At 37.5% G+C, this 27,493-nt stretch overlaps 1 protein-coding gene across 4 annotated transcripts in view; it reads left to right on the forward strand.

The window, feature by feature from the left end:
• The window catches only part of ATXN7L1 (ataxin 7 like 1), a 121,296-nt gene that overhangs the window by 22,633 nt on the left and 71,170 nt on the right, over positions 1-27,493 (forward strand). For 3 of the 4 annotated variants that reach the window (XM_074903337.1, XM_074903336.1, XM_074903340.1), the window contains exon 3: positions 21,119-21,223. The exons of the other annotated variant lie outside the window; for it this stretch is intronic. In XM_074903337.1, the coding sequence (XP_074759438.1) occupies positions 21,119-21,223 (105 nt within the window). The remainder of the gene's footprint in view (positions 1-21,118; positions 21,224-27,493) is intronic. 4 annotated transcript variants of the gene reach the window in all.

Genomic DNA, 27,493 nt, shown 5'->3' on the forward strand with positions numbered 1-27,493 from the left:
AAGGTTATTGAAACATGCAGTTGTAAAGCACTTGTAAATTATCTTGGAATGTAAACAGTGATTGTGAGCTAGCTATGAGTGTGGTATTTTAATAAGAATTGGGGCATGTTTTGATAATTAACTGGGCATGAATGATTGCTAGTGATTTTTATTGTATTAGAATTACTTTTTCATGATTGCTCCCTTTTTCTTTTTTTCTTTTTTTTTTTTTTCTTTCTTTGACAAGGGGATTGCTATCTGTTAATTTCTGGTAGCTACCGTGTTGATACTGAACCAAAATAAATTAATTGTGAATGTCCAAATAGCCAGCTTCTGAACTGCAAGTGGTAGATACTTTCAACATTCTTCTTGCTGTAAAATATAACTCTTAGAGGATAATCTTCCTTAGTTATAGACTAAAACTTTGTATTCAGGGTTGGTTCTTTGTTATGCCCGTGTTTTCCACTAAAATTGTTAGTGTATTGCTAAAATTGTTAGTGTATTGATGGCTTTGATAGTGTTAGCCGTAAAAATCCATCTGGTGCATGAAATGGAAACTGCTTCCACATAAGTGATAAAGAAATAGAATTGTAATTAGCAAATTCTGATTTGTGTTTATGAGAGTTTAGGATGATACAGTCAGGAAGAAAATAATCTCTTTTCTGTTATTCAACTAACATAAAACTATATTGAGAAAATGTAATATTACAGGTTTTTTAATAGCTAGTGATATTGCAAGTATCCTTCAAGTATTGCAAATATATATTAAAGTTATAAAGTAATGTTTCAGACATTATAGAAACTCTTTAAATCAGTAATTTATAGGTAAGGTGTTCAGACTGCCTTAACTCTATTGGATAGTAATTATGCATCCTAGTAACTTACTTAGAGTATACGCTTCCCCATAGTTAGTGATTTTTTTTTTTACAGCTCTTGGTGGCTTTTTACATTGCAGAAACATGTTCTAATCAAAATAAAGAGAGTTCAGTTTTGTGAACTACAATGATTCTTGACTCCTTAATGCTTGCAATTAAGACACAAGTTTTAAAGTGCAGACATTTGATTCTGTTTAGGTATCAAATGAGGTACTGCACTTGAACTTGGAGACTTAAAAGAACAAATGTACTCTGAGGTATGAAACTGGTTTAGGAATCCTCTGTCTATGACAGAAGCTTTAAGATGCTTTATGTTTTAACATTGTGGAAGAAAACATATTCTGGGCTGAAGAATTTTCCTTAGGCAGAGACTTTCTATCATGAATGCTTGAAAAAAAAAAAAAAAACCAACTTGGGCTGTTCAACCTTTCTGCTCTGATAACTAGAATATTCTTTCTGTTGGAAAAACTGTTTGTGATAATCTCAGAAAAAGGACAGTATTTAATTGCAGAGTGGCTGGATAGATCATTTACAGAAGCTTCCTTAACAGGGAGTTTACATTAGGAAGTGGTGTCTCACGCCATTCAGATACAGAGTTCAACAGAACTTTAATGCATCTCAAACAGGAGACTCAGAAGGAAGGTGCACATCACTAACTTTGTAGGTTTTGTGAGTGATATTCCAAATATGCACTTTACAGATGGATATGGTCATTCCTTGTACTGTACTGAGTGGGGCAATAGTGCATACTGCATTCTTTTCAGGTGTTTAGCCTTCTTAAAGAATTTTGCAGCCTCTTTTACTTACAATAGTTATTCTGTCCGACATTATATTAATTTACCCTGCATTAAATTCATGCACCACATTAATCTCTCACCTGGCTGTTGCCAGGATCCCACTGGCAGGTAGCTTGCACAGGTCTGGTGCTGCAACAGCATACAGAGTGCAGTTCTGGGTTGAGGTATGTTGCATCCCTCAAGATACGTCTGTACCTCTTTCACACTGAAGCAGCTTCAGCTCACACAAACAGCTCCAGAGTTTGCTTCTGATCCTTCATGTAGTTCCACTTGGAGAACATGCAAACAGTTCTCAGTGGACAGATGTTCATTTGCATGGCTGCTGTGCTGTATTTTTTTTTTTTTCCTCAGAAGCTGAATTTTGTTGAACGTAGACTTTTGGAAAAGTAGTAATACCAGTGGGTTTTTTACCAGACAAAATGTTGTGATAGGAATTAGCTGTCACTTATGCCATTGTAATTATCACATAAACTTGCAGATGAGGTGTCAACATATATTAAGATATAATGATAGATATACTTATTTTCTCGTGTAATGCTTTTCATCAGTAAATTTGAAAGTGTTTAGTTAGAAGTTGCAATGTACGTAATTCTTCCTGATGTACAGGGAAAGACACTAAGAATTCCAGAAATTTGTCTAAGTTTTCCCTGTAGGTGAAGGAAGGCAGGGTTCAACTCTTCCTCTGTCCTGTCTGTTGGATCGCATGGCAATTAGTAACAGCCCTCCAAGGGCCTGTAGTCTTACAGTAAATGGGGGTAAGGTTTGTTGCTTGTAATAGTGTGGAGGATATTTTTGTTTAATGGGGTTGTTGAAAAGGTCTCTTAAGTAGTCTCTGTCCATGAATTTTGATGACTTTTTATTGCTTTATGATGCTGGTGTGTACCTTAAATGCACGAGACGAGGCAGTGCATTTTTGCTTCTCTATCTCCTTTTTCTTCTGTCTATTCAAGGTGCTATCACTGCTGAAGGCAGGTGTGTGCCAGAGAATTGAGAGTGTCTCTGAAAAGCTGTCTTTTGGACTCTTATCTAGGAAACATCTTGTTCCAATGACCCTGCAATTAGGTAAATCATGGAGTACTAGGAGGCACAGCAGACTTGAAGAAAAGCTGAAAATCATGGATTCTAAACACTTGAAGAATCAGTCTTTAAACAGAACTGTTTTGTTGATTTTTTTTTTTTTTAACTGTTACAGACCTAGCAAAACTACCGTAATACTGGATGAAATAAATAACTGCTTTGCTACACCCAAATCCTCAGAAATAAATGAAAAATTGCTTTGCTAGACTCAAATCCTTAGAATATTATAATGCTGGAAGTGAGATTCCTTCTAAGCAAAGTTGACAGGCATCAGGCTGCAGCATAAGAAGTGTTAAGTGGTCTGCTCATGTCAGTGAGCTGTTAGGTGGATGAGATTAATCTGGGAAGCTGGGTGCTGGTGACAGCATCACTTCTGAGACCAGGTCATGTCAGCAAATGTTGCTGACCTTTTGCATGTTCGTGCCAAGAACCTGAGACAGTCACTGAGCAGACCCATTTTCAGCAGCTTGCTTTAAACTCAGTGCAGTTTTCTTTGTGCATGTTCCTAGGGTGTTCTTACCTCCCCAGTAAAAATGGCTGAGCCCTTCATATCCTAGTCTCAGTCAAGTGTCAGCAGTGAAGCAGTTGCATACCACCTGCAAGGAAACGGGACTCGAGGAGCTGCACTGAGAAGCAGGCTCGCTACCTCCATTGTCAAATGGCTCTAAAACATTCTTACTTTTTTGGTCAGTGTAGCACATTTCAAGATCTGAATCAGCCTGCTGATTCTTAATTACATGCAGTAGTCTTCCTTTAAAAAGAAAGATTTCTCTAAGCCTCAGAAGTGCTACCTTGTGGTATTTGAATTACCCCCTGAAGTACTAACCAAGTACTAGTAAGTCAATTTCAATAATTTGCTGCTGACAAATAGTGGAAAGTGAGGTAATGTTCTGAAGAGTGATCTGGAAAGATCCTTGTAGTAGTCATATACTTAAGACTAAAATTAGGAAAAACATGTTTTGTGTAGTTCACAGAATCGTCTAGGTTGGAAAAGACCTTGAAGATCATACAGTCCAACCATTAACCTAACACTGACAGTTCCCAACTACACCGTTCCCCTCAGCGCTATGTTGACCCGACTCTTAAACACCTCCAGGGATGGGGACTTCACCACCTCCCTGGGCAGCCCATTCCAATGCCTAACAACCCGTTCTGTAAAGAAATGCTTCCTAATATCCAGGCTAAACCTTCCCTGGCACAACTTGTGGCCATTCCCTCTTGTCCTATCACTTATTACTTGGTTAAAGAGGCTCATCCCCAGCTCTCTGCAACCTCCTTTCAGGTAGCTGTAGAGGGCGATGAGGTCTCCCCTCAGCCTCCTCTTCTCCAGACTAAACCCCCCCAGTTCCCTCAGCCGCTCCCCATACGACCTGTGCTCCAGACCCTGCACCAGCTCCGTTGCCCTTCTCTGGACACGCTCGAGTCATTCAATGTCCTTTTTGTAGTGAGGGGCCCAAAACTGAACACAGGAATCGAGGGGCGGCCTCACCAGTGCCGAGCACAGGGGTCAGATCCCTTCCCTGTCCCTGCTGGCCAGGCTAGTGCTGACACAAGCCAGGATGCCATTGGCCTTCTTGGCCACCTGGGCACACTGCTGGCTCCTTTTCAGCCGGCTGTCAATCAAGCCCCCCAGGTCCCTCTCTGACTGGCAGCTCTCCAGCCACTCCTCCCCAGGCCTGTAGCGCTGCTGGGGGTTGTTGTGGCCCCAGGGCAGCCCCCGGCATTTGCCCTTATTGAAACTCCCCCAGTTGGCCTCAGCCCATGGCTCCAGCCTGTCCAGGTCTCTCTGCAGAGCCTCCCTGCCCTCGAGCAGATCAACACTCCCACCCAACTTGGTGTCAGCTGCAAACTGACTGAGGGTGCACTCGATCCTCTCGTCTAGATCACCCATAAAGATGTTAAACCGGAGTGGCCCCAAAACCGAGCCCTGGGGGACACCACTCGTGACCGGCCGCCAACTGGATTTAACTCCATTCACCACAACTCTTTGGGCCCGGCCATCCAGACAGTTTTTTACCCAGCGAAGTGTGTGCCCATCCAAGCTGCAAGCAGCCAGTTTCTCTAGGAGAATTTCGTTTCCCCAAAGCCACCTTTTTCTCCTGTCAAACAAACAAACAAACCAGCTCCAAAGACAACTGAAGCTTTTCCAAGTCTCTGTTTGAGAATGTGAAAATGAAATTGTTGCATAAATTTTTGTTTGTTAAATTGTGTGACTTACATAGGTGCAAGTCAGAATATGACTTGTGCAGTATTCAGGGTGGCAGAAATTGAAATAGAACAATAACGTGATTGAACTAATAAACTGCTTCTTTCTTTCATTAAAAGGAAGGAGCCCCATTAATAGCTTTTATTATATTAGCATGTATGCCTTTGAGTGACAATATTAAGCTGATGATTTGTATTGTGAGTAGGTACTGTGCAGCATAACAAGTGCAGAAGATTTTCTTTTTGACAGATACAAGTAACACATCTTCCATTTCTTTTTCATTTCTTTATTTTCTGTTTCAGTAGTACTGCAGGTTTTCTTAAGACTCGCTCTGTAAATTTTTTTGAAGTCTTCAGAACTAAAATATCCTGATATTTCAAGAGGGGAAATAAAGTTTCTTTTGCTTGTTCTTTAGTAAAAGCTCCTCAAGTTTCTTAAGGCTTTTTTTGCCTGGTGTAGCAGCAACAAAAAAAAATTCATTTTTGTCTCGTCTAATGGCAACAAATCTCATGAGTGTGTCTTGGTAGTGGAGTTTACTCCTTTACAGAGTGATCACTTTAACTGCAGAGCTTTATTTTGGGGCTTTAAATTGTGGTTGACCCTGTACCTGTGACAAACTCCAACTTTGTTAATAGCACCCCTGGAAGAAGGACGGAGCAGGAAAAAAGGGAGTATTTCTGAATGTGACATGTACGTATGCTTTGGGCTGTTCATATTTAATGTTTGATGGACACCTTAGTGGCATACAGACTTGTACTGACCAGAGCCCTTCATGACCATGTTCTTCTCAAAGGGTTGGGTCTCTCGGAGGTAAGAATGCTCCCTGAGGTGTCCAGCAGGCTCTTGGCACAGACTTGGTTAGTCAGCAAAACTGCTTTTATTTCCTGGACTAGGGAAGAAGCTACTGCACCAGTATGAAGTGCTTCATTGCCAGACTAGTTTATCTTTTATTCTTATTTTTTATTTTTTATTCTTAACGTGTTTAACTGGTAGAAGCATATTCCTATCCTGGAAAATGTTTTTGGTGTGCATGTAACTGTACTTTATAAATCTTGGTATAAGAGCTGATGATGTATGTATGCTTTTTCAGACAGTAAAAATATTTGACTGAATGTTCTTGCAGGGATAATTATTCCCTTGAGAGCAGAATTCTTAAAACAAGAAAGCAATTTTCTGGAGTTGTATGTTAGTAGAACTAAAGACTGCTCTTCAATCTGCAGGAAATATTATCGCCTATTTTTACTGTTTTGTCTAAGTAACCCTGGGGTACAGTTTTTGTGTGTTCGGACTTTGATTAAAAAGTTTCTCATTCATATTTCTATATCCTGTTACCCATTAATGAACTTTTTCTGACATATTTTTCTTTGGCATAAAGTCCTCTAACTGAAAAATAGCGCAGTTGAGCTCTTTAAGCAGTACCTCGATCTGCACACCAGTAAGAAAGAAAATTAAATCCATTTTATTTGGAATTGTATGAAGGAAAAAGATTATCTTCCTGAAAGTCTATCTGAAAGTAACTTCTAGGAGAGGCAAGTAACATGAGAGGTAATATTCCTGAAGAGAGGTGCTGTTATAGGTGTAGGAGGCAATACAGAAAAAGCACAGAGAATTGACATAAGAATTATTTGTGTCCTTTTAGACAATACATTTTCATTTAATATCCAGCTGTTGATTAAGAACAAGTAAACACCTTCCATCTTGGGTAGAAGAGAGTTCTTAAAAGATGTTCTTGCCCTTGGCTTTTGTTGAAGGGAGAAGGGACGTAACAAAACAGCAGTACCTTTGGTGATGAACTTAGGAATTGGAAAAAGCCAGGCAGTTATTGGGAAAAAAAAAATAGAAATTTATGTATGTGGCAGCATAGAAAGTGCCCTCTTTAATTTGTTCAGTCAGCTTTTGAACGCTGCAGATTGTTTCACTTGTAAAGTGCATGTGTTGTAAATGTCATGACTAATTAGTTTCAAAGGGTGCTTCTGATTGCTTTGAGATGCAAAGTATTTAGATATTTAGTTATGTTTGACTTTTTTTATCTATGCTTTTGAAGAACTAACAGATCCAGAAACTGAAATTGGCTATAGAGCAGGTAAACAGCAAATTCTCTCGTAGTATCTTATGATGTGATTTGCTAGAGATTAGCTCCATTTTTATTATAGTGTACCAGTGATGTCCTGGATCTAGCTGTGATTATGTCTGTTGGCAAACTTATTCTTAAAAAAATCAGGTATACAATGGTCATCAAATATTCAGTGGACAGTACTAATCATTAGCAAATTGCTTTAAAGTTAGCAACATAGTAGTGAAAGATGATATACACCAAACTTGCACTTCAGTGAACATAGCATCTTAGGCCTTCTGAAACAACGGGGATTTTCCTTATTTGTCATAAAGAAATAGTAACTTGATTGTAAAACTGTATTGTAAAATTCCCAGTTTGGGAAAAGAGAAACTAAATTTGAGTTTTACGTGGGTTTTCTGATGACTGATTTGTGAAGAAATACTGACTTTACTTAGAATTAATGGATACTCCAACAGCAGTAAAGGCACCCTAACAACACTTGATGAAATGGGAACAGCATATGTGTCCATTTTTCTTGTACATGGACAAGCAATGAGATACTTAGCATTTTGTAAAATGACATAGGTGAGATTAGGGTTTTAATTTTTCTCAATATTTTTTACTCATTTACCCATCATACTTATCCTGCACATTGGTCAAGGCAATCCCAAGCACATATACAAGCTGGGTGATGAGTGGATTGAGAACAGCCCTGCAGAGAAGGACTTGGGTGTCCTTCTGTGGATGGAAAACTTGGGGGACCTTCTATGGTCCCTAGTGTATGAAAAACTGACTGTGAGTCAGCAAAGTGTGCTCACAGCCCAGAAAGCCAATGGCATCCTGGGCTGCATCAAGAGAAGTGTGGCCAGCAGATTGAAGGAGGTGATTCTCCCCCTCTATTCCACTCTCATGAGACCCCACCTGCAGTGCTGTCTCCAGCTTTGGAGCCCCCAACATAAGAAGGACATGGACCTTCTTGAGTGGGTCCAGAGGGACATCAAGACAATCAGGGGGCTGGAGCACCTCCCCTATGAGGACAGTCTGAGAGAGTTGGGGTTATTCAGCCTAGAGAAGGCTCTGATGACACCTTAGAGCAGCCTTCCAGTACTTAAAGGGGGCTACAGGAAAGATGGGGAGGGACACTCTATCAGGGAGTGTAGTGGTAGGGTGAGGGGGGATGGTTTTAAACTGAAAGAGGGCAAATTTAGATTAGGTATAAGGAAGTTCTTCACTGTGAGGGTGGTGAGGCACTGGAACAGGTTGCCAGGAGAAGCTGTGGCTGCCCCCTCCCTGGCAGTGTTCAAGGCCAGGTTGGACGGGACTTTGAGCAACCTGCTCTAGTGGAAGGTGTCCCTGCCCATGGCAGGGGAGTTGTAACTAGGTGATCCTTAAGGTCTCTTCCAACCCAAACCATTCTATGATTTTTTTGCCTGCTAGAAAAATTAGAAGAGTATACTAATTAGTCATTGTCTGAGAAATATTTTTCTGATCATGCTATCTTTAATATTAAGCTTTTATTATAATAATAATAATAATCTTGTTATTAAAGAGCTGGGCTGGAAAACTGTGAAAATTTAATTTTTACAGGATTTTTTTAACCCTTAATAACTGATGTTGTTACTCAAAAAAGTGGAATTTTGATAAAGAATGCATAACAAAAGTTTTATTTGAAAATGTCAACATAGAAGAATATTTTCTGTAATATATATGCCACTTGGATATGAAAATGCTCATTTGAATATTATTAAGAATTGTTTAATAAGTCTTTGTGATAGCATCCCAATTGCAACACACCACTTCTAAAACATACTGAAAGTTATCTTATTCATCGCTTGTTCTATAGTCATAGTGAGATCCCAACCAAAATGAAGGGCCCCATTGTGGCTGCAGTATATGGACAAATAGTAAGAGAATACTGAAAGGCTGCAATCTAAACAGGCAGGGCAGACAAAGAGCATATTATCCTGATTTTAGAGATGGGATACTGAGGCACAGAAAAATCTAATCAGGGTCATGCAAGAATGTTGTTTGAGAGCCAGGAATTAAGCCCACTCTCTCCTTCAGGCCAGTTGTACTGCCTTAAATCAGTCTCTCTTCTGCAGAAGATAATACAGCTTCGCAGGCTAGCGTGTGAGTGCCAGTTGTATCTTGCTGAGTGTTTATGAAGAAAACACCAGTTGGAGGATTAAAGTCTGTTTCATGGCAGTCTGCACAGAAGAAATAGGAGTGAAGGGTTTTTTCAGTCATGGGATTTTTCTCCTGAGGACTGTTTTGCTGCATAGATAACATTTTTGTTACTGTGCATTGACAAGAAAAATGAAGAATAAAATCTGCAATCCTCGTAGTATTTTATTACTAGCACTGCAAATGATGGACTTACTAAAATAAAGTGTTACAAATTAATTTTATTTAAAAGGTTTCTGTTTTTTTCTCCACATTCAGTAGTCCCTAATATGGCTCTATTCAACATTTCCTTAAAAAAAAAAAAGGCAGTAAAGATCAGAGAATTTATTTTCCTTTCAAACTTTATTTTTCAGATCCTTTAATATTTGGTCACTTAATATAAGATCATTGAAGCTATGGTTTTAGCAAAAGGGAAAAAGTAAGGAAAAAATACTTTTGTAGTTAGCCTGACCCACTGTGAAGATGATCTGTAGTACAGATGTACAGTTGTGTAGTTTACAGTTTAATTTATTTTGATTTCAAGTATCTATTTTGACTTGCACAACAGAAAGCTTCAAGTCTTTGCACTAAGTCCATGTAGAAGACCCACTGATTTGAAATCAAGTAATAGCATACCTACATCATTCGTAAGTACTTGATTATTATAGTGAATCCTTAGGATTATTATGCTGTGATATGGAAGACAATTTGACAGTAGTTTAGGCTGTCTTCTCACCTCTTCAGCCAGCCACAATCAGAAGCAACATTTATGGTGAACAAAGACATAAATAAATTTATCCGATCATTCTGGCTGTTCCTCAGCTATTCTAATAATCTTACCAGAGCTCGTTTTCTTCTCTGAGGTCGACTGAATTTGAACATTAAAAGATATAGGCAAAACTTGCTTCGAAGTAGAGAAAGACCTGGATTTTCTCCAGAATTAAAATTCTTGCATTTTTATTTCTTTTAAAAATCTTAATTGGTTGTCTTGTAAGAAGGAAATATCATATATGTGGAACTGGTTCTTGGAGTAGATGTTGCTGCTGGTCCCACTGCAGTAGTACATGCCACTGTCATATGTGAGCCCAAGTATTTTTAGTTGTGTCAGGTTCTTACAGCAGGCTTAGAAAGCTAAAGTCTTCCATCTACAAAGTCAAGAGGGGGTGGTAACAGTTACAAGCTCTGTCCTGGTTTGTGTCATGACAGCAAGATTGCGCTTGGTGAATATCTTACGTTACTGCTAAGCTGACATTAAACATGCCTATTCTCAACCTTTTTTCTTTATCTTTTGTTTCAAATGCACTAAGCTTTGCTGCTCATCTAAGTGTAGCACCAAATGGGATCAAAACAAGTGCTGACCAAGAAGCTCAGAAAGAAAGATCAGTCTTGTAACAAAAGGGACAGGGAAGCTTTGTAACATCCCAGATGTGAAGAGAAGCAGCAGACTGATATGCATGGTGCAAGTGTTAGCAGTGCTCTTCCAACTAAATCTGCCTTCAGAAGCAAGATTTAGACAGATTCAGGTCTGCTGCTACCAGTTGATAAACTTGCATTAATACAGGCTTTGTCATAAACCACGATACCTTGTATATAGACAACTTCCTGAAAGAATAGTTGTTCTCTGTTACCATAAAGTAGGTATGTTTTCCCATCTGTCAAGAAAAGCTGTCTCCTTCAAACTCTGCAGGTTTTGCGTTGAAGGACCTGAAAAGCCTTTTTTCCACTCCCCCAAACATCATTTGCCTTGTTGGCTGGATTGATGCCAGTCTTGGCAGTCTTGGAAATCACCTGTGTTTGCATGGATACCAGTACAGCTGTCGAGGTATAAAGAAGGCTGTCTTTTTCACAGATAAAAGGGAATAAGTCTCATTCCCCATTAGCATTCTTAGCCAAACTCCTGGTGCCAGACTATCAAAAAGCTAGATTCTAGATCTGTGGTAGGAGTAGCTGAATGTCCCACCTTTCCAGCAAAAGATTCCCTAATTGTCACTGATACTGTGTTTTCACCTTTGGCTCTAGACAGACTAATATAATTGGATTTTCAGGACTCTGATGACTTGCAGAAGTCAAATATGCTTTTCTGAATTGCATTAATATCTCAGGTTCCAACAAGGGTTTCTCACTCCGCTAATGAAGGACAGCGATATCAAGCTATTGCCCTGTGGCAGTCATCAGCTGTTGTAATGCCTAAGGTGAAAGCTGAGAATGGGTCCCAGGTACCCTCCTGCATAGCTTAGTACATCTGTAGCTTAGAAATATATGAAATACTGAGGGGAAGAAAATTAAAATAACTCCATATATTTCAACCACCATTTGATATCTCTAGATCTTCACATTACTGCTTCTGCAAGACCAGTATATTCATGTTTCCTTGCCTCTTCTGTTTGCTTTTTTTAATTTGCCTAGGCATCAGAAAGCTTAACCATCTTATGGCAGAAAATCAAAAGCTGAAGCACTGTGTATTTCTGTAAGTTACTGTAGTTAACTAGCAGACCTGACATCTATTCCTGTGTCAAGGTGTGCTCTTCCAGCAGAGAAGCTGGTAGAGTCCACCTGCTGTATAGAAGAGTCTGGGAAAGTATGTATGTGGAGCAACCCTCTAACTGTTGCTAAAGGTCAAACATCTAATTCAGGAGAGCCATATATCAATTTGAGCTGAAATTTAGTCTCATCATCCATGAAGGATACTGCTTGTGCTGACAGGTCTCATTTACAGTGAGACTTCTCTTGATACATGTTCAAGGAAGAAGGAATTGTTCTGTTGTTATATAGTGGTTCATGGAGACTCTCTAGTCAAGGTGCATGATGTTCACTTTGAATTATGAGGGAAATGAAGATGATTTCCAGCCATTCCTACCTTTATGCCTGCCTGTGGGAAGTTGAGAAATCAGAAGTCTAATGGAGAGACTGATAACACTCCTGCACATTCTCTGTCTTTTGTATGCACACCTGTGTGCAGCCGTGCTCACTCTCCAAGGATTTTGATAGTGATACATGTGAACATCTAAGAGAAATCCACTGTTGCAGGGTAAAAAAGTCTCCTGATCAGGACTTCTTTACCATGCTCTCCATACTCAGGAGTCTGGGGGTGGTTATGCTGTATGTTCTACAAGTGGGATGTCACCTTTGCTTCTGGATATGGAGTGCATAGTCTGGATCCTTATAAAATAATGTATCTTTTAATGTTTCTTTGCCCTCTGTAATTTAATTTTTTCTGTCATTTAATAATATTGTTGCTGCCCTGAAGATTTCCAGACATAAGCAAGATGAAATTTGTAGCTGAAGGTGATATCTTTAATTAGACTAACAGTAGCTGATAGGGAAAATAGAGACATTTTGGGGCATGCATCTCCTTCAGATCTGTTTACCTGTTAGTCTAATTGAAGGTACTGTCTACATTTACATGATTCCTCTAGCTTGCTTTTAAACACATGAAAGCGTATTTCTTCCTTGTATTTTACTCACCTTGAATTTTGAGGCATGGTATTTAACTGATGTGTTGAAAGTTTGGGGTTTTTTTCTTTTGTTTCTGTCTTTGGACCTTAATATGCTTAACTCTGGTATCTATTTTACTGCATAACATTTTTTCTTTCTGGTTATTGACTTTATACAATTTTATAATAGTAGACTTTGTAAGCAGTTGGTCTAGTTCCTGGAATATGTTGTTATATGTAAAATGGGAGGCAGCTCAAAATCCATGTTCGTGAGGAAGATGCTCCTTGAGATAATTTCCCTGAAGTGTAATCTAATAATTTAGAGAAAAATGTAAAAATGGTTACAATTTTGTAGGCAATAGTTTGATGTTACCAGAGTTGTTACAATTGCCTCCTGTTCGTGTGTTATGATTACACTTACCTAGTTAAAACTAAAGATTGTGTAATTGAATGATGTCCATTTCAATTACAAGCATGGATTTTATTGCCTGTCACCCCGTTAAACTGTAATTTGCCTTTTAGCCTTGTTCTGCTCTCCAAATTCTTCCATGCGGGCTTGCAAGAGAAGGGCCAGTGCAGACCATGGCCAAGGCACTGTCTTTGCTCTAGCTGGTCCTTTCCAGGACCATCCCCTGTCATTTCAGCCCTTGACTTCAGCAGCCAAATGCAAATGTTCACTAAACTTTATTCATATATTTTAGCAGCTTTAATGTTTGTATTTGTCCTGCAGTTTAAACTCTGATGATAAAAAATTTAAAAGAAAGCTTTAACAAAAATTCTCATAACCATCCAAACAGATCTCAGTGGTATATGGCCATCTGTTAATGTGTGCTGGTTTCTTAGTCGTATTATCTACACCCTTACATCAGAAATGAGGAGGCTGTTGAAGTGAAGGACAGGCAGGAAAGCCAGCATGTTCAGGAGCTGAAAAGGTAAAAGTTAACCTGTCTGGTTACATTGCACAAAATAACTGAAAAGTTAAATGGTGAAGTGGGTCCTGGTTTTAAGGATTAGTTCAGTAATCTGAAGTGTTAGAAACATAAAGAATTATGTAAAGAGAGATTATATGCTTCTGGCTGTTTTTATATAGTACAAATTAATGTTTGTTTACTGCTTTCTTTAACTGAGATAGAAATAGCTTTATTTTTACAAATCTTCTTTTGGAACCAAGTGTCTTCCTTTAATATTGCAGATATATGTGTGACAGATGTCAGCAACAGTTGTAGAGGCACTGCTGCTCCTCAGTGGTTTTAACTGGTCTTGGTCCTGTTGGTCCTCCTGCTCTCCAGTTCTGGGCTCTGCATTTCCTTCCCCTCACTTAGCTAGCAGCAGCATTCATTGGATTCTGCAGTGGGGCAACTCATGGAATTAAACTGTCAGGAAACCTTTTCCTGTTTTGTTTTGTCCTTCCTCTTGCTATGATACTTTGCTCCTGGTGCAGAGTTGACTTGAATTTGACTCCTTGTGTAATCAGTTAATTGATGGTACAAGCACAAGGGAGGGGCAGTAATGTGAAGCTTGGAGGCAAAAAGGGCCATACCAGTGCCTAATTTTGATCAGTTTAAATTCTTATATAACTGCAGCCTGACTTACTATTGAAACAGAAAATTGCAAAACAACATTTATTTTGAGTGTCGTACAGTGTTACAGAAAGAAGATTGTTACAGAAGAAATTAAATGCCTTTGCAAACACAAAACAGTAGCTGAGCATTTTACTCGTTATTTGGTGTGGGAGCCTGTACTTCATCTGAGTTATGTATAGAGAATGAAATAAAGACTCTGTAAGCAGATGAGCTGTCTTTTGCCTACTCTGGGAGTTAAGGGGCCATGTGCCTCCATATAAACAAGTTTTAAGAAGTAGGTTTTTCAGGGAGGAAAGACATTAGCTAATGTCTTGCCCCTAAATATCTTAAGATGTGAAAAGCTGAGATTTCTTGGTGTCATAGGTATGCAGCATACTTTCAAGACCTGTGAATTTCGGGTTTTCTCTTTGAGCATTCTTGTGATGCATTAATCTGGTAGCCCAGGCAATTCTGGTTCCGTGTTGCCAAATTATTTTAGACTGGGATGGCAAATAGCTCATGTAAATTTCATAAAAGTCTTCAGAATTGTGAAAGAAAAGCTTTGTCACATTTTCCCATGTTGGTTCTTTTGTAGGGTGGTTATTTTTTGTTTTATCTGTAGTGTCTTATGCAAAATAGTAGTGTCAGTGATGTGTAGTTTACTTTATAATCCCTTCCAAGCAGATTGTTGTTACAAAGGTATTCAGATACTATTAATCCACAATATTTGTTTAGATTGCTAATTCCAAATTATGAACTTTTTGTTTTTTCTTTTGTTATGGGTCTTTGGGAATGGAAGGCACCACTTCCATCTTCAATACAGTTTCAAAATGTCTAGATAAGGCAGTGTAGTACAAAATCTTTCAAAGTCATTTGGGCTAGTATTTCCTGTATAAGCTATAATTAATGAAAAATTCCCGACATTCTTTAGGATCGCCAGCATCCTCATGATTACTGTAACCTGGGAGGCAGCATACCATTCAAAGTTACTGGTCTGGTTTAAAGGTGTCATCACCTTGACTCTTTACCACACTGACTCTTGTTAAATCTATTGGTTGTTACTTCCCTGCATTCTTTTCCTTTGTTGTATTTCCTCACTGTTGTATTTTATTTATTATTGCTGTTATTAAAAAATCCAGTCTTTCTGTTTTCTTCTCATTAATCACTTGATTATTTTAGCATGGAGAATCTTTGATTCCTTGTATTAACACCCAGAGGAAATCAGTCAGGACTTACAACAGTTGTGTTTGGCCCTATGTTAGTTCTGTCTTGAATATTTTAGTTTTACTTTTCCCTCAATTTTGTGGTTACTTCAGCCATGACCTGCATTTTTGCATCAGGAAAGAAATGAGCTTTGAGCATTACTTTGCAGTTCTGACCCTGAAGTTAGCCATTATTTGAGTAGGGGCTTGGAGTAAATGACATCCAGCAATCTCTTTCCATCTGAGTTATTCTGTGATTAATTGCAACTGTGACTCTGGCATTTTCAGGGGTAAAATTCAGTTTATGCTGGCTAACTAATACTGAAGCAACTTACTGTTTTTTATGTAAAAAAGGAAAACCATACTTGGGGGCGAATAAAGCTGATGTTAAATGGAAAGTGTGTGACATTTATTTCTAAGACTATCCTGTCTGTGCAAGCACATTTAACTGCTGTCTGAGTAATACCCTGAAGATGTCTTTTTATTGTTTCAGTTTCAAGTTTCAATTCACCGTTCAAATTACTTAAAAAAACTAAGTAATCTAATGCACTGGAAGATTTTGTGCTTTCCTCCATTTTTGAATGATGGATGGATTTGTCACTTCTGTGGAACAAGAGGGAAATATTGAGCAGGTTTCTAAACACAGAGTTTAAAAATCAGCATCTTCAGGAGCTGGATAAACTTGGGTTTGGTTTTGTCCATTGCCATTTTTGCTATTGCCTTTTCTTAGCTTTTCTTTGTTCATTTTAAAAGTGTGTCTTAAATAGTCTTTCTCTCTCCCCTACTCACTCCCCTTTGCTCTTTACACATAAACATCACTAATATTTTTCAAATCAGACTTTGTGTAATATTTAGTGGAACAACAGATATATAAGAGAATGTTTAAAGTGTGTATAATTTATAGCAAAAGACCATAATTAAAAATTTAATTTGCCACGGAATATACTGAGCTTTTAGTGTTTGACAACCTTAATTCTGCAGTGGAAGAATGTGTTAGATTATTTCTAGCTTGTGTTTTATTATACAGTTGGATGTAAATGCTTATGAATTGTATAATAATAGAGAAGGTACTTCATATAAATCACCTGGCTTTACTTGTTACTGAAATAATTCCTTTGTGTGTGTTATTGGAGAAGATAAAAAGTTATATCTGACACCTACAGTTTTGTGTTTGTGCCACAATTTGCAGAAGCAACATTTTCTTTTGGTTTTATGGTATTTGTGTTTTTAATGCACATTTTACCAACCTGATGTTTTATAAAAGTGTGTCATATGGCTACAGCTGTCTTTTTATTTGCAAATGTTAGTAATATAAAAACTATAAGCAGAAGTTATATTTATTTTTCAAGTGCCATAGTAGAGTATGCACAAAGTAATATTTGATTTAGGATTTTAATCTTAGGAAAGTTGTATTTCCTACAGTCACCATTCACTGTCTGATTTCCACCTATCTCGCATGTTTTTCATGTGATACGGGACACTTTCGCATCCTGTTAGTCGAGTAGCTTGTCTTCAAGCAAGGCTTTTGTCAGGGTGCAGTATCAACAGACATGGCTGGCCAAAAAATTTCATTTTGAGGGGATGATTCAGTACTGCACAGGGTAGGGTATGTATAGATATGGCTTCCGCAAAGTGTCTGGGTGCTAGAAAATAAGTTACCTGCCCTTTCTTGCTATCAAGAGTCTACTTTGAATCTACTGAAAGCATCTTCCAATAAAATGAGGTAACTGTGATGGGGGCTGTGGACTGCTTTTAGTTACCAGAAGGGCTGGGCAGCTCTTTCTGTCTCAGACTTGTAGCTACCTGTATTTGTATATAGAGAACAAGCAGATCACAGGCTCTGGCAGAGATCACCATGCTGGTCTGGGGAGAGTCATGCAAACCTTGGTCACTTTGTTTCCCTTTTAGGGAGGACCAAGTTGTGGTAGAAAATAAATACTCTTCACAGTCCCTCTTCTGTCCCTTCCTATTCTTTTTGTATTTTGATAATTATTTCAGTACTGTTTGATAGTTGTTCACTTTATTCACCAATTACTGGCTGTCTTCTTCAGTGGTCTTACCTTTTTCCATGAAGAAGTCTTTTCCTGAGTTATCTTTGGAGAGAGCTGTTTTCTTCTCCAGTTAACCTTTCCTGAAGAACTTATCACCATTACTTCCAACTAAGCAGGCAGGGAGATGTGGTTGTTGCCTTTAGAAGATAAATTTTTGTTTGGAGAGGCCATTGTATGTCTTTTCTGCATGTACAAGGTCTGGATTGTCAAATGTCTGTAATCTGATCCAAGAATAATACCTGTGTCCAGAATAACCTACCAGTCTTGGTCACTTTGAAGAGCATATGGTAACATTGAACTATTGTCATTAAAAATAAGAAAATGTGTATAAAAATATATATGGTTTTATATATTTTCTGCTTTAATTTCAATTTCCTTCAATTGTAATTTCCTTGCCTTCTTCATTGTAAATTCTCCGATCTGGATTGCATTTTTAATATTACTACACCTAGTAAAGTGTGTCCCCAGTTAGAATTTCTAGTGAGACAGTATTAATGCTGCATACAGTTTTAATTAAAAAGTAATTTATATATACTCTGTGTGTGCTTACAAATCATGAATTTAATCATGAAAACTGATTTGTGCCAATCTTGTTAGCATCAATGAACTAACAGAATTAGTTAAAGCTGTTTGGACTTGATGAATTTTCCTCTCACAAAATCCTGCATAGTGAGGTTTTTAAGGAATCAAGTCTGAAAGATAGTGTTTAAGTTTTTTAGCTATTCTGATTCATTAATAACAATTTATTTCTGTAGTGTGATTCTTATTTCTGATTTCCAACCTATGGTCTTGTGTCCTTGAGATTCTTGGATTAATTTAAGTGGACTTTTGACAGGTAGGTAGTAACTTCAGTTCCTATCAGAAGACTCACATTTACAATAGACGCACCTTCACTGGACTATTTCTGCAAAATGAAAAAACTTTCAAAGCACTGCTTCAGGATGTGACTTACTCTGCATCTGTGCATCATTTTGATGCTTGTGTTTCTCACAGCAGCATTTTGGTGCATTCTCCTGCAGGTCTGTACAGTTTCTTTGAATATCAACTTCTGCCACCTCAGTATCATAAAAACTCAAATGTGACATTTACTCTTCAGGTGCAGTGCTGCTTGCCAGGGTTGTGCAGTTTGCTCACAGGTACCAGGACATTCCTTTCATTGCTCTGTCTCCTTGACAGTGCCTGATGAAAACATAGATGATTTTGTGATCCTGTGAATTAACCTGATTTCTTATTCCATCTATGTCCTTGGATAGATTTCTCCAGTGTTAATAACTTAGGTGTTTTTATAAGCTACTCCCTGCAGCCAGACTTCATAAAAACTCAGACTCAGACCCAGTCAGACTTCATATGCCTCAGAGCTGGGCATATTTTAAAGGCTAGTATACAGGCTATGAAGGTTAAATGGACTTAAGGAATTTAAAATGGAAAAAAGTTGTAACTTTTCTGTTTGTACGGGGCAAAGTCTCTATGTTTCGGTAAGAAGATTGTCATGGACCATTCAAACAACAGAAAAAAATATTTTAAGTTGTTGAGATGTTTTAACCATTTTTGAAATATTTCATAACTGTCATGAAATGCATGTTTTTGAGATGAGACTTTGTGTCAAATTATATGTGGAAGAAATACTCCTTTCTGTGGAGTTTACAGTGCTGTTAGTGGAAATCTGTAGGTTCTGATCAAAATATCCTTGGCTAAGAATTGCCAATGTGAAGTGATTTTTAAGATCACTGACTTAGCACATTAAAACAAGAAATAAAATGAACAAGCCGGATGTAGTGCCTGCTTAGGTTTTTGTTTGTTTTACCAGTAGGGAGGATTTGATTTAATCTAACTGTGCAGTTTTGGCTTCATCAGTACTAACGCTAACTACAGCAAGAAATTACCAAAAGAGTTTATACCTCATGACTGCTGGTTTTTAAAATTTAAGTTGAATGTACTGATTTCATTCATCTGACTGTAATGCACTGAAAAGCTTGGTTAGTCCAAGTTTAGCATTGTGACGGGGTTATGATTGGTTCATCTTTCCACTGCATTTTGTAGCCTGGTACGAGCAGTAACATAGGGGCTTTTGATTTTCACGGGATAAAGGAACAATTCACATCATATCAGACTATGAAATACCTGCGGGTTGGTGGTGCTGGTTTCTGCCCAAGGATGCTTGAATGAGCCTTTTTCGATGTACTTATGATACCGCCTGAATTACCATGAGAGGGATGCCCTGTTCCTCTGGGGGTTTTGGGGGACTGAAGGCACTTTGCACTTCATCATGCCAAGTACTGCCATTGTAAGCAGTGATGTTACTTACAGTGATACAGACCAGGGCAAAATTACTTATAAAAATAGTTCTAGAGCCAACGTGTTTGCTTTGATTAAGAACTAGAACTAATGAAATAAGTTACCTGTTTGAGTCACTTTTTGAAAGAAATCACTATTTTTAAAGACAGTATGATGTAGTTATTGATGAAGTACAATTTAGTTGTTGAAGTTTATCAGTCACGGCTGCACGGCTGCTGTTGTGCATGTTTGTCTTCACAGAGGGTCTTCTCATTTTTCCTCCTGTTTAAAAGGCACCAGGCTGATATTTCAGTCTGAGTCAGAATTTGCATTTACAAGTTCTGCGGTAGATTTTGGATGCCGCTGAATAACACTGGAATGTAATTTTATGACATCTTTAAATAAAGATGTCACTGCTCTGTTCCGAGAGGTAGCACGATCTGTGCGGCCAGCGCTCGTCAAGGGGTTACTAATGCAGCAACACCTTTGTTGCACTGGGTGTGGTAACATGATCACACCGAAGTGCATAGAAGAGACTGGAGTTTCTGCCCTCTAAGCTGAGCTGTGGTGGATGAGTATGTGTGCTTGTTCTTAAGGTATAGCAATGCAGAGTGAAACAAGTTACCTCACTTGTAATGTTAGAGCTCTGAGGCCTTCAGTAGTAATTTAAGCCCATTTTACTGTGTTTGTAATGGCATAAGAATGCATGTATTGCATTATGTGTTTCAGCTGAGAGAGACAAGTGCCTGTCATCATCTGACTGTACCCATCTTTTGATTTCATGAAATTCCTCATGTCATCACTGAGAAATACCTCATTAACCAACTTTGTCTCTTCCCAGAGTTTTTGTTGGGGAAACAAAACAGCAAAGGCATTTGAACTAGGAGGGACATTTGCACAGAATCAGAAATTTCATGTCATGACATCTGGTTCAAAACAGGGATGACATTCCTGGCTCTATTTTAAGCTGTAGGATCCTTGATTTTGGTTACTGTAACTGGATTTTAAGCTAGAGACTTTCTCTAGTGGTCTGTAGTCAAGCTTGGAATATTATAACATGGAGCATAACCCATGCACCATGTTTTCTAAAAGGATCTTTACGCAAAGATTTTAGAAGACATATTCTTTTACTGCTTCAACAGTTGACCAGTATAGAAATTCCTATTCCACTTCTTGGCAGTGAGTGTTAAGACAAAAGTGTTGCTGCCTGTGTTCTGACTGAGACTGAGGGATGAGACTGCAGCATTAGTATAGGACCTTGAAACCCAGGAAAAAAAAAAAATCTCTTTAACATAGTAAAAAGCTCTTATGGAGCAGTGTATAAATTTGCTTTGTATAAATTAATATAACAGTAGTGGCCCTACAGTATTTTAATTTTTTTTCTTAATATATATTTAAAGCATAATTTCTAATTCTTGTATATATTTTTAACTTTCCCACAGATATGCACTTATTTGGCCATTATCCAGCTCATGATGATTTCTATCTTGTAGTGTGCAATATCTGCAATCAGGTAGTCAAGCCACAGGTTTTCCAGTCACACTGCGGTAAGTGAATGTTTTTTTTCCTGAATTACAGTGCCAAACTGGCGTATGGTTCTCTTAAGAATCATTGCATACGATCATGACAGAGGCATTGCAGATACACTTTCTGGTTATCTTGTGTTCTTTCCACAGAAAATACCAGTGATGCCTTCAAATAAGCGTATTTCCTGTAGAGGAAGTTAAATTAGTTGCTCTAGAAGCTGGGCTTTTCAAGTTGAACTTGTTATACTAAATTAACCTATTACAGCAAATAAATCTTGTTAGTTAGATACTAGCTAGGTAAAACTATTATGACGTAACATTGGATTGTCTTGTATGAAAGCTGCAAAGTGAGGCCTGTGGTACAGATCTGCATTAACTAAAAGCTGGATGTTATGGGTTGTTTCTGATGGGATTTATGCATAGGTGTATATAGGATTTTTTTAAATTTATCACAGGGTTTAATTTTTTACATAATTAGCATGTTGAGTCACAGTTCGTAAGATTTCCTTGGAAAATGTTCATTTAAGAAGCAGTAATTTATTTCTCAATTAGTATGACAATGGCAAGATGACAGTTTTTATGTTGATTATTTGTAAGCAGAACTACTTAAGTTAGAAATTTTTGCTATTGATTAACAAAATACTTTCAAATATTCCTGAAAAACTTCATCCCGAGGTCTGATTTATTTATTACTTATCCAGTGATTTATTTGTTATTTGTCCAGTGGTTTGTTTCTGTGGTGGTTTGTTTTGTTGGTTTTGGTTTGTTTATTTTTTTAAAGGATTGCAAGATGTGACTGGAATGGCTAGCTTTACATGAGGTTTAATCAAATTCAGTATAATCAAATTAATTTGAAGGTGATTGCATAATAATGAAAGGCAGCTAGTACTGAGGATGGAATCAATTAAATACATTAAGGAAAACAAAAAAACACAGCAGGACTTTCCTTGCCTACATACAACAAATAAACTTCACAAATCCTGTACCCCTTTCAGTCTGCTTGACAGCGAAGCAACTCAGTAAAGGGAAAATGTAAGTGATGAACAGAAGATATAAAGTTTATATACTTTTGAAGAGATATTACCAAAATATTACCTTGGGTTTGTATGGATGGACTGATAACGACCAGCCGGGAGCAACTGCATTCGTGTTGACAGACAGTTGTGCTACCACCACTTTTGGCCTAGATTGAAATAATTGTGAAAAAGTGATAACAGTGGAATTCATATCCAGCTTCAGTTATCTTATGATTCTTTCAGTGACAGAAAAGCTTCTCTGCTGCTTATGGTCATAGGTACAGTGGGTACTGTAAACATTGAACTTCTGCATTAATAAAAGATCTGCTACAGAACAGAAGAACCTATATAGCACCTTGCTGTAGCCTTCTATAGTTGTGCTCTTTCCTGGACATGACCTTCTGGTTTGGGAAGCAGTAGGAAAGTCGGCCCTGTTTTTATATAGGAGACATATAGAATGATGTTTAGAATGATGTTTCTTCTAGATGAGAGTAAAATAATCCATGTTAGAAAGAACTTTTTGAGATCTTTGGAAGTAACAAGTTAACTTCAGTGTTAGTGTGTTGCCTATAAACTGCAAATATCCTGTAGCTGCCCTTTTTTCATTTTCTCTTTTCTCCATTACTTATACAATTCCTTTTATTTCATCTTCATTATAGCAATCCTCTTACACTGAACGGGAAGTTCAGTTGAGCATTAAATTCTGAATTGCTTGGTTTAAGAGCCTAAGGTCAATAAAGACTTTAAAGAAAAGAAAGTAGACTGTATTAAAAGAAATGGAGAATACTGAAAATTATTGACTAAAGGCATTACTTCATGAAGACTGTACTTAATCTAGTCAGACTTGTTTTAGGAAAGGTATACTGGAATACTGCTGAAAGGCCTGTGGAAGAGCTTTAAATGTATAGATAAAATATTTTGGTTTAAAGAAGAAATAGTAAAGGTGATGTACTAAAACCATATAAAAGAAGTTTTAGAAGAGAGAAGGTTTCTTGGCGGTCTTGAGAATGATTGTAAAATAACTATTTTCAAAAAATTGATCTGCTAAAGTACTAATTGTTGTGTAAGTGACATGCATTTACTAATTTATAGTTGTTTTCCTAAGAAATTAGTAAGTTCTAAGGAAGAGCTACACATGGATATTAATTGATCTGTAGTTGAATTGTCTGGTGAGAAAATGGTAAAAATCTTGCATTAGAAAACAGATCAACCATGAGCTGCTTGTGCATAACTCAATGGATATGTTATGATATCAGTAGTCCATTGAGAAAGGTCTGGAGAAGGCTTTGTTTGAGACATTGTTTCAGGCTGCCCTGGCCTCTTCTGTGAAGCAGGAATATTTAATTTTTAGGTTTATTTAGAGTTTTCTCACCTGTTGGACACAACTAATTTGGTGGATCAGATTTTAATTAGTTAGGCCATGAAGCAGCATACCTTTAAATTCAGTCATGTTGAACATGTCTGTCGGTAGACTTTGAGGTATTTTAGACTAGCATATTTAGCATAAAATGCATTATTTTACATGTCTTGAATTGCAGCTTTAAAGTTGTAACAAAGAAAGTGGGATGAGAAAGCATTAGAAGCGACTACTGGGTTTTTGGCTCTTTAAGGCTGCATTATGGGGAGGTTTTATTGCTACTGACAAGGGCTTGTAGAGATCTATCCCAGAATCTTGCACAAAGTGCAGTTTGTTACTAATATCCTTGAAAAGATCCAGTCCATATTCTCTCAGTAAGATTTAGTTCTGTGCCAGACACGTGCTTTATGTTTCTAGGTTCCCTGCATTGTAACTTGAAGGTCTTGGCTTTGGAGCAGGACTGAAATGCTTAGTTTAGCAAACGTTTTTGTAACACTTCTCTTGAGCCCTTGCTGGCATTTGCCTTTCTCCAGAGCATAAGAAGACCCACTGTTTCATTTGTCTCTGATTTCAGACATGTGGCAGCCACCCTTGATGGCTCTGGGAAGCTGTGAAGATTATAGAGGCAGATGTTGTTATTTAACTTTTAAGGGTTTGATTCCTGGAGTATCAAGCAGAAAAAGAGAAAAATCTGGTTGTGGTTCAGGCTTTTTTAATGGGAAGCAATGGGAACCTTAGACCAGTAGAAATCAGAAGATTTCTGTCTGAAAGAAGAGATCTGGCTAATTAGAGGACTAGCTTGCAGGACTTAAGAGTCTAATAAACACAGTGTAAAGCTTAGTATTGCAAAGTAGTAGATCTGTTTTAGCCTCTAAGAGAAATAGTTATTTTTAAGAGCAGTTTCACGTCCTTGTATCTGTGGGATAAACTTTTATATCCATTTGTAAGGATTAAACCATTCATGTACATAGTGATGTAAGCCAAACTGAAAGAGAGACTTGCTGTTATAGGCTGCTGGATAAACCATATAAATCAAATAATTTCTTGAGATCATTCAGTATTACTGTGCACTTAGACAATAGTCTATCATAATGTCATCAACAATAGGGTTGAAATAGTGTTGTTTTCTTCTGAAGACAGTTCTTTTGAGTAACTTGTGGCAGTGGTACAATATCTTAAATTTTTTTTTAATGTGTGGACATGTAGTTGTACTTATTTCTCCTTAAAGTAGTTTGAAGTGAGAAGTCAGTCTAGTTATGCAGCTTGTAGCATTCTAAGTGTACTTGGCGTGTAGGGAACTTAGTTTTGAGAATTTGTTCTCAAATGCCAACCTCAGTGAAGATACAGAGCACTTCTTGGAACACCAAAAATGTAGTGGTTTAGTATCTCTGAAACACCATAATGTTCTTGCTGTTTGTTTGTGGTTTTTTTCTCCAATATATCTGTTTTCTAGGAGATTTGTAGTATGGCAGCCTGTGCTGAGCTCTGTCCATAAGACTTTGGTTAACTCCAGTTCTGTGACAGTCTGTCCCTTACTTGTTAAGATGGGACCCATACCATTTTCCAAGAGATGTTTCTATTTTCCTTTGGCCCTGGAGAGAGTAAAGCATCATATTCTTATACTCCATTGTCTTCTACAAGACTAAAGAGCATCAGACACAGTTTTATTTTGGTTTTTTTGTTTGTTTTTTTTTTTTAGATGATCTGTACAATAATAGGCTCGTTAACTTTGGTCTTTTCTCATTGAAAGGAAAATCTCTCATAAAAGATAGCTCTGGCACAGTGAAGAACAAGCAGCGTACGTACAGAGAGCTTGTCCAAACATCTTTACTTTTTATTTTGAGGAAATAAATCAATGACGGGAAAGTGTTAAAACTAAAGTTGGGGGGAAGGGGTGAATTAGCCAAGCTAAATAATGCAGCTTGGTTAAACAATAACCATCAAAGAAAGTTTCCAAACATACTCTGGAACAGTTTCCAAAACTGTGGAAGGTATCTTAATGAATTGAATAGCTAAGATCCCAGTTTGATGAAGTCGTGGCGTACAAAGAACAATTTTGCTTCATCAAGGAGAAATGATGATATCTCTTCTCTTGCTCATTTCTTTATCTGAGGCTTGTTACTATCTATTCTGCCTGTCTCTACCAAGCTTCTAATTAAGAAGTAGAAATTCTTACTCCTTAAAAAAGAAAAAAACTACTCTTGATTTTCATTTCTTCTGAGTTACAAATCCTTGGGTTGACATCCTCATATCCTCATGAAAGTTGGAAAAGGATATTTCTTTCTTTTTTCCTTCTGTTTGGCTGTATAAGCATCATTTAAAAGAAAAACAAACTAGAAAGTAATGGAGCACTGAAGAATATAAATAAATTCTTTTCCATATCATAATTATTTTCCTAAGAGGGGTTATATATTTTGAATTACTCAGACTAGCTATTTTACATTGTACTAGTTGTGTGTTACAATTTAATGAACCATGATTAAAGACAAGAAGGCTGAGCTTACAGTATGAATAAGAATTATTTGCTTTCTTAACACTAGCTGGAACATTACTAGCTGGCATCTTTTTTGCGTAAGGATTTTGATACGGGTATCACTGTCACATTTGATGGATTATTCTCAGTTTTTGTATTATTTTCAATTATGCAATGCCTTGTTTTTTATTGAATACAGCTGTTTTGTGTTTTGTAATTGTTAATATTTTATCCATTGCATTTGACCTTTTATCAGGGGGAGTGTTCTTGTGCCCTTCAAGGACAATGACATTTTGAGTGATTCTTATTCTGTTATTGCAATTTTCTTTTTTCACAGCCTTGTCAAAACTTGTTATATGATATCATTATTGATTGAATAACTTTCTGGTTAGGTTTCACTGCATAAAAGAATTTAAATAACAAAATTTACTCTCATGCCTCCTGCTTTTTGTTAAATACGGAAAAAGTAGCAGCAAGACTGATAAGGATCCCAGTTTTCTTTTTATTTTGGTGGGGGTCCAAGGAATTGAATGTTTTGTGTGTACCTTATTTGTACATTTTTAGTTGTGCAATTGCCTAGGATACACTGATTTTTGTCTGTAACTTTCATTTCTGTTACTTTAAATTGGAAACCCCTAGTAGCTGAAAGCATACAAAAAATTCCTCTTAGCTTTACAGTCTTTCTATCAGAAATCTTATTCTCAAGACCAAAGTACAGCCAGTGGCAGAAACCTCTGTCTCCTGTCCGTGATAAAAAACTAAGCTGTAGTTCTTGCAATGGTACGTGCAGGTTATGTAGGTCTGTTATGTCTGTGTCATTGCAAGTTCTCTAAGCCCAGTGTAATGGCAGTTGCTGTGAAACTGCAGTCCCAAACCATCTTTTGTAGGATTCCCGTAGAACTTCAATAGTATATCGCTGCATGAACAATGAGGTAGAGCAATTATTACCCTTGAAGAAGCAAAACTAAAACAGAACTCCTTTTAATTCATCTTTTACCCTACATATTCTTGGAGTGCCCTATTTTTATACTGTCGGCAGTTCTTGAGACTTTGAATAGGTAGAGAAATGCAAAATCTGTCTTTGTTTACTCCTTGGAGAGACCAGCTCTGTATCCTAACTGCTGATAGACTCTGGCCAGATTCAGAAAAGTACTTAGATGCATAAAATATAATCAACTGATATTTTAATACTTGATTTAAAAGAAGCAATAAATAAAAAATCCTTCTTAGCTGCTGGTATGTGTGAGAGTGATGGTCACCCCAGTACTGGCTACTGTGCTCATCCATGGCTGCAAACATTGTTTTTTCATATCTGCCTAAATCCTATAATTACTTGTCCAGGAAGCAAGAGATTTGAATTTAGTGTTGGATTCACCTTACCACCTAGGAGCTATTCTCTCATCTTCTACCTCCTAGGAGAAGAAAATGTCCTAACAACCAGACAC

Source organism: Athene noctua, chromosome 3, assembly GCF_965140245.1.
Source record: "Athene noctua chromosome 3, bAthNoc1.hap1.1, whole genome shotgun sequence".
Lineage (NCBI taxonomy): Eukaryota > Metazoa > Chordata > Aves > Strigiformes > Strigidae > Athene > Athene noctua.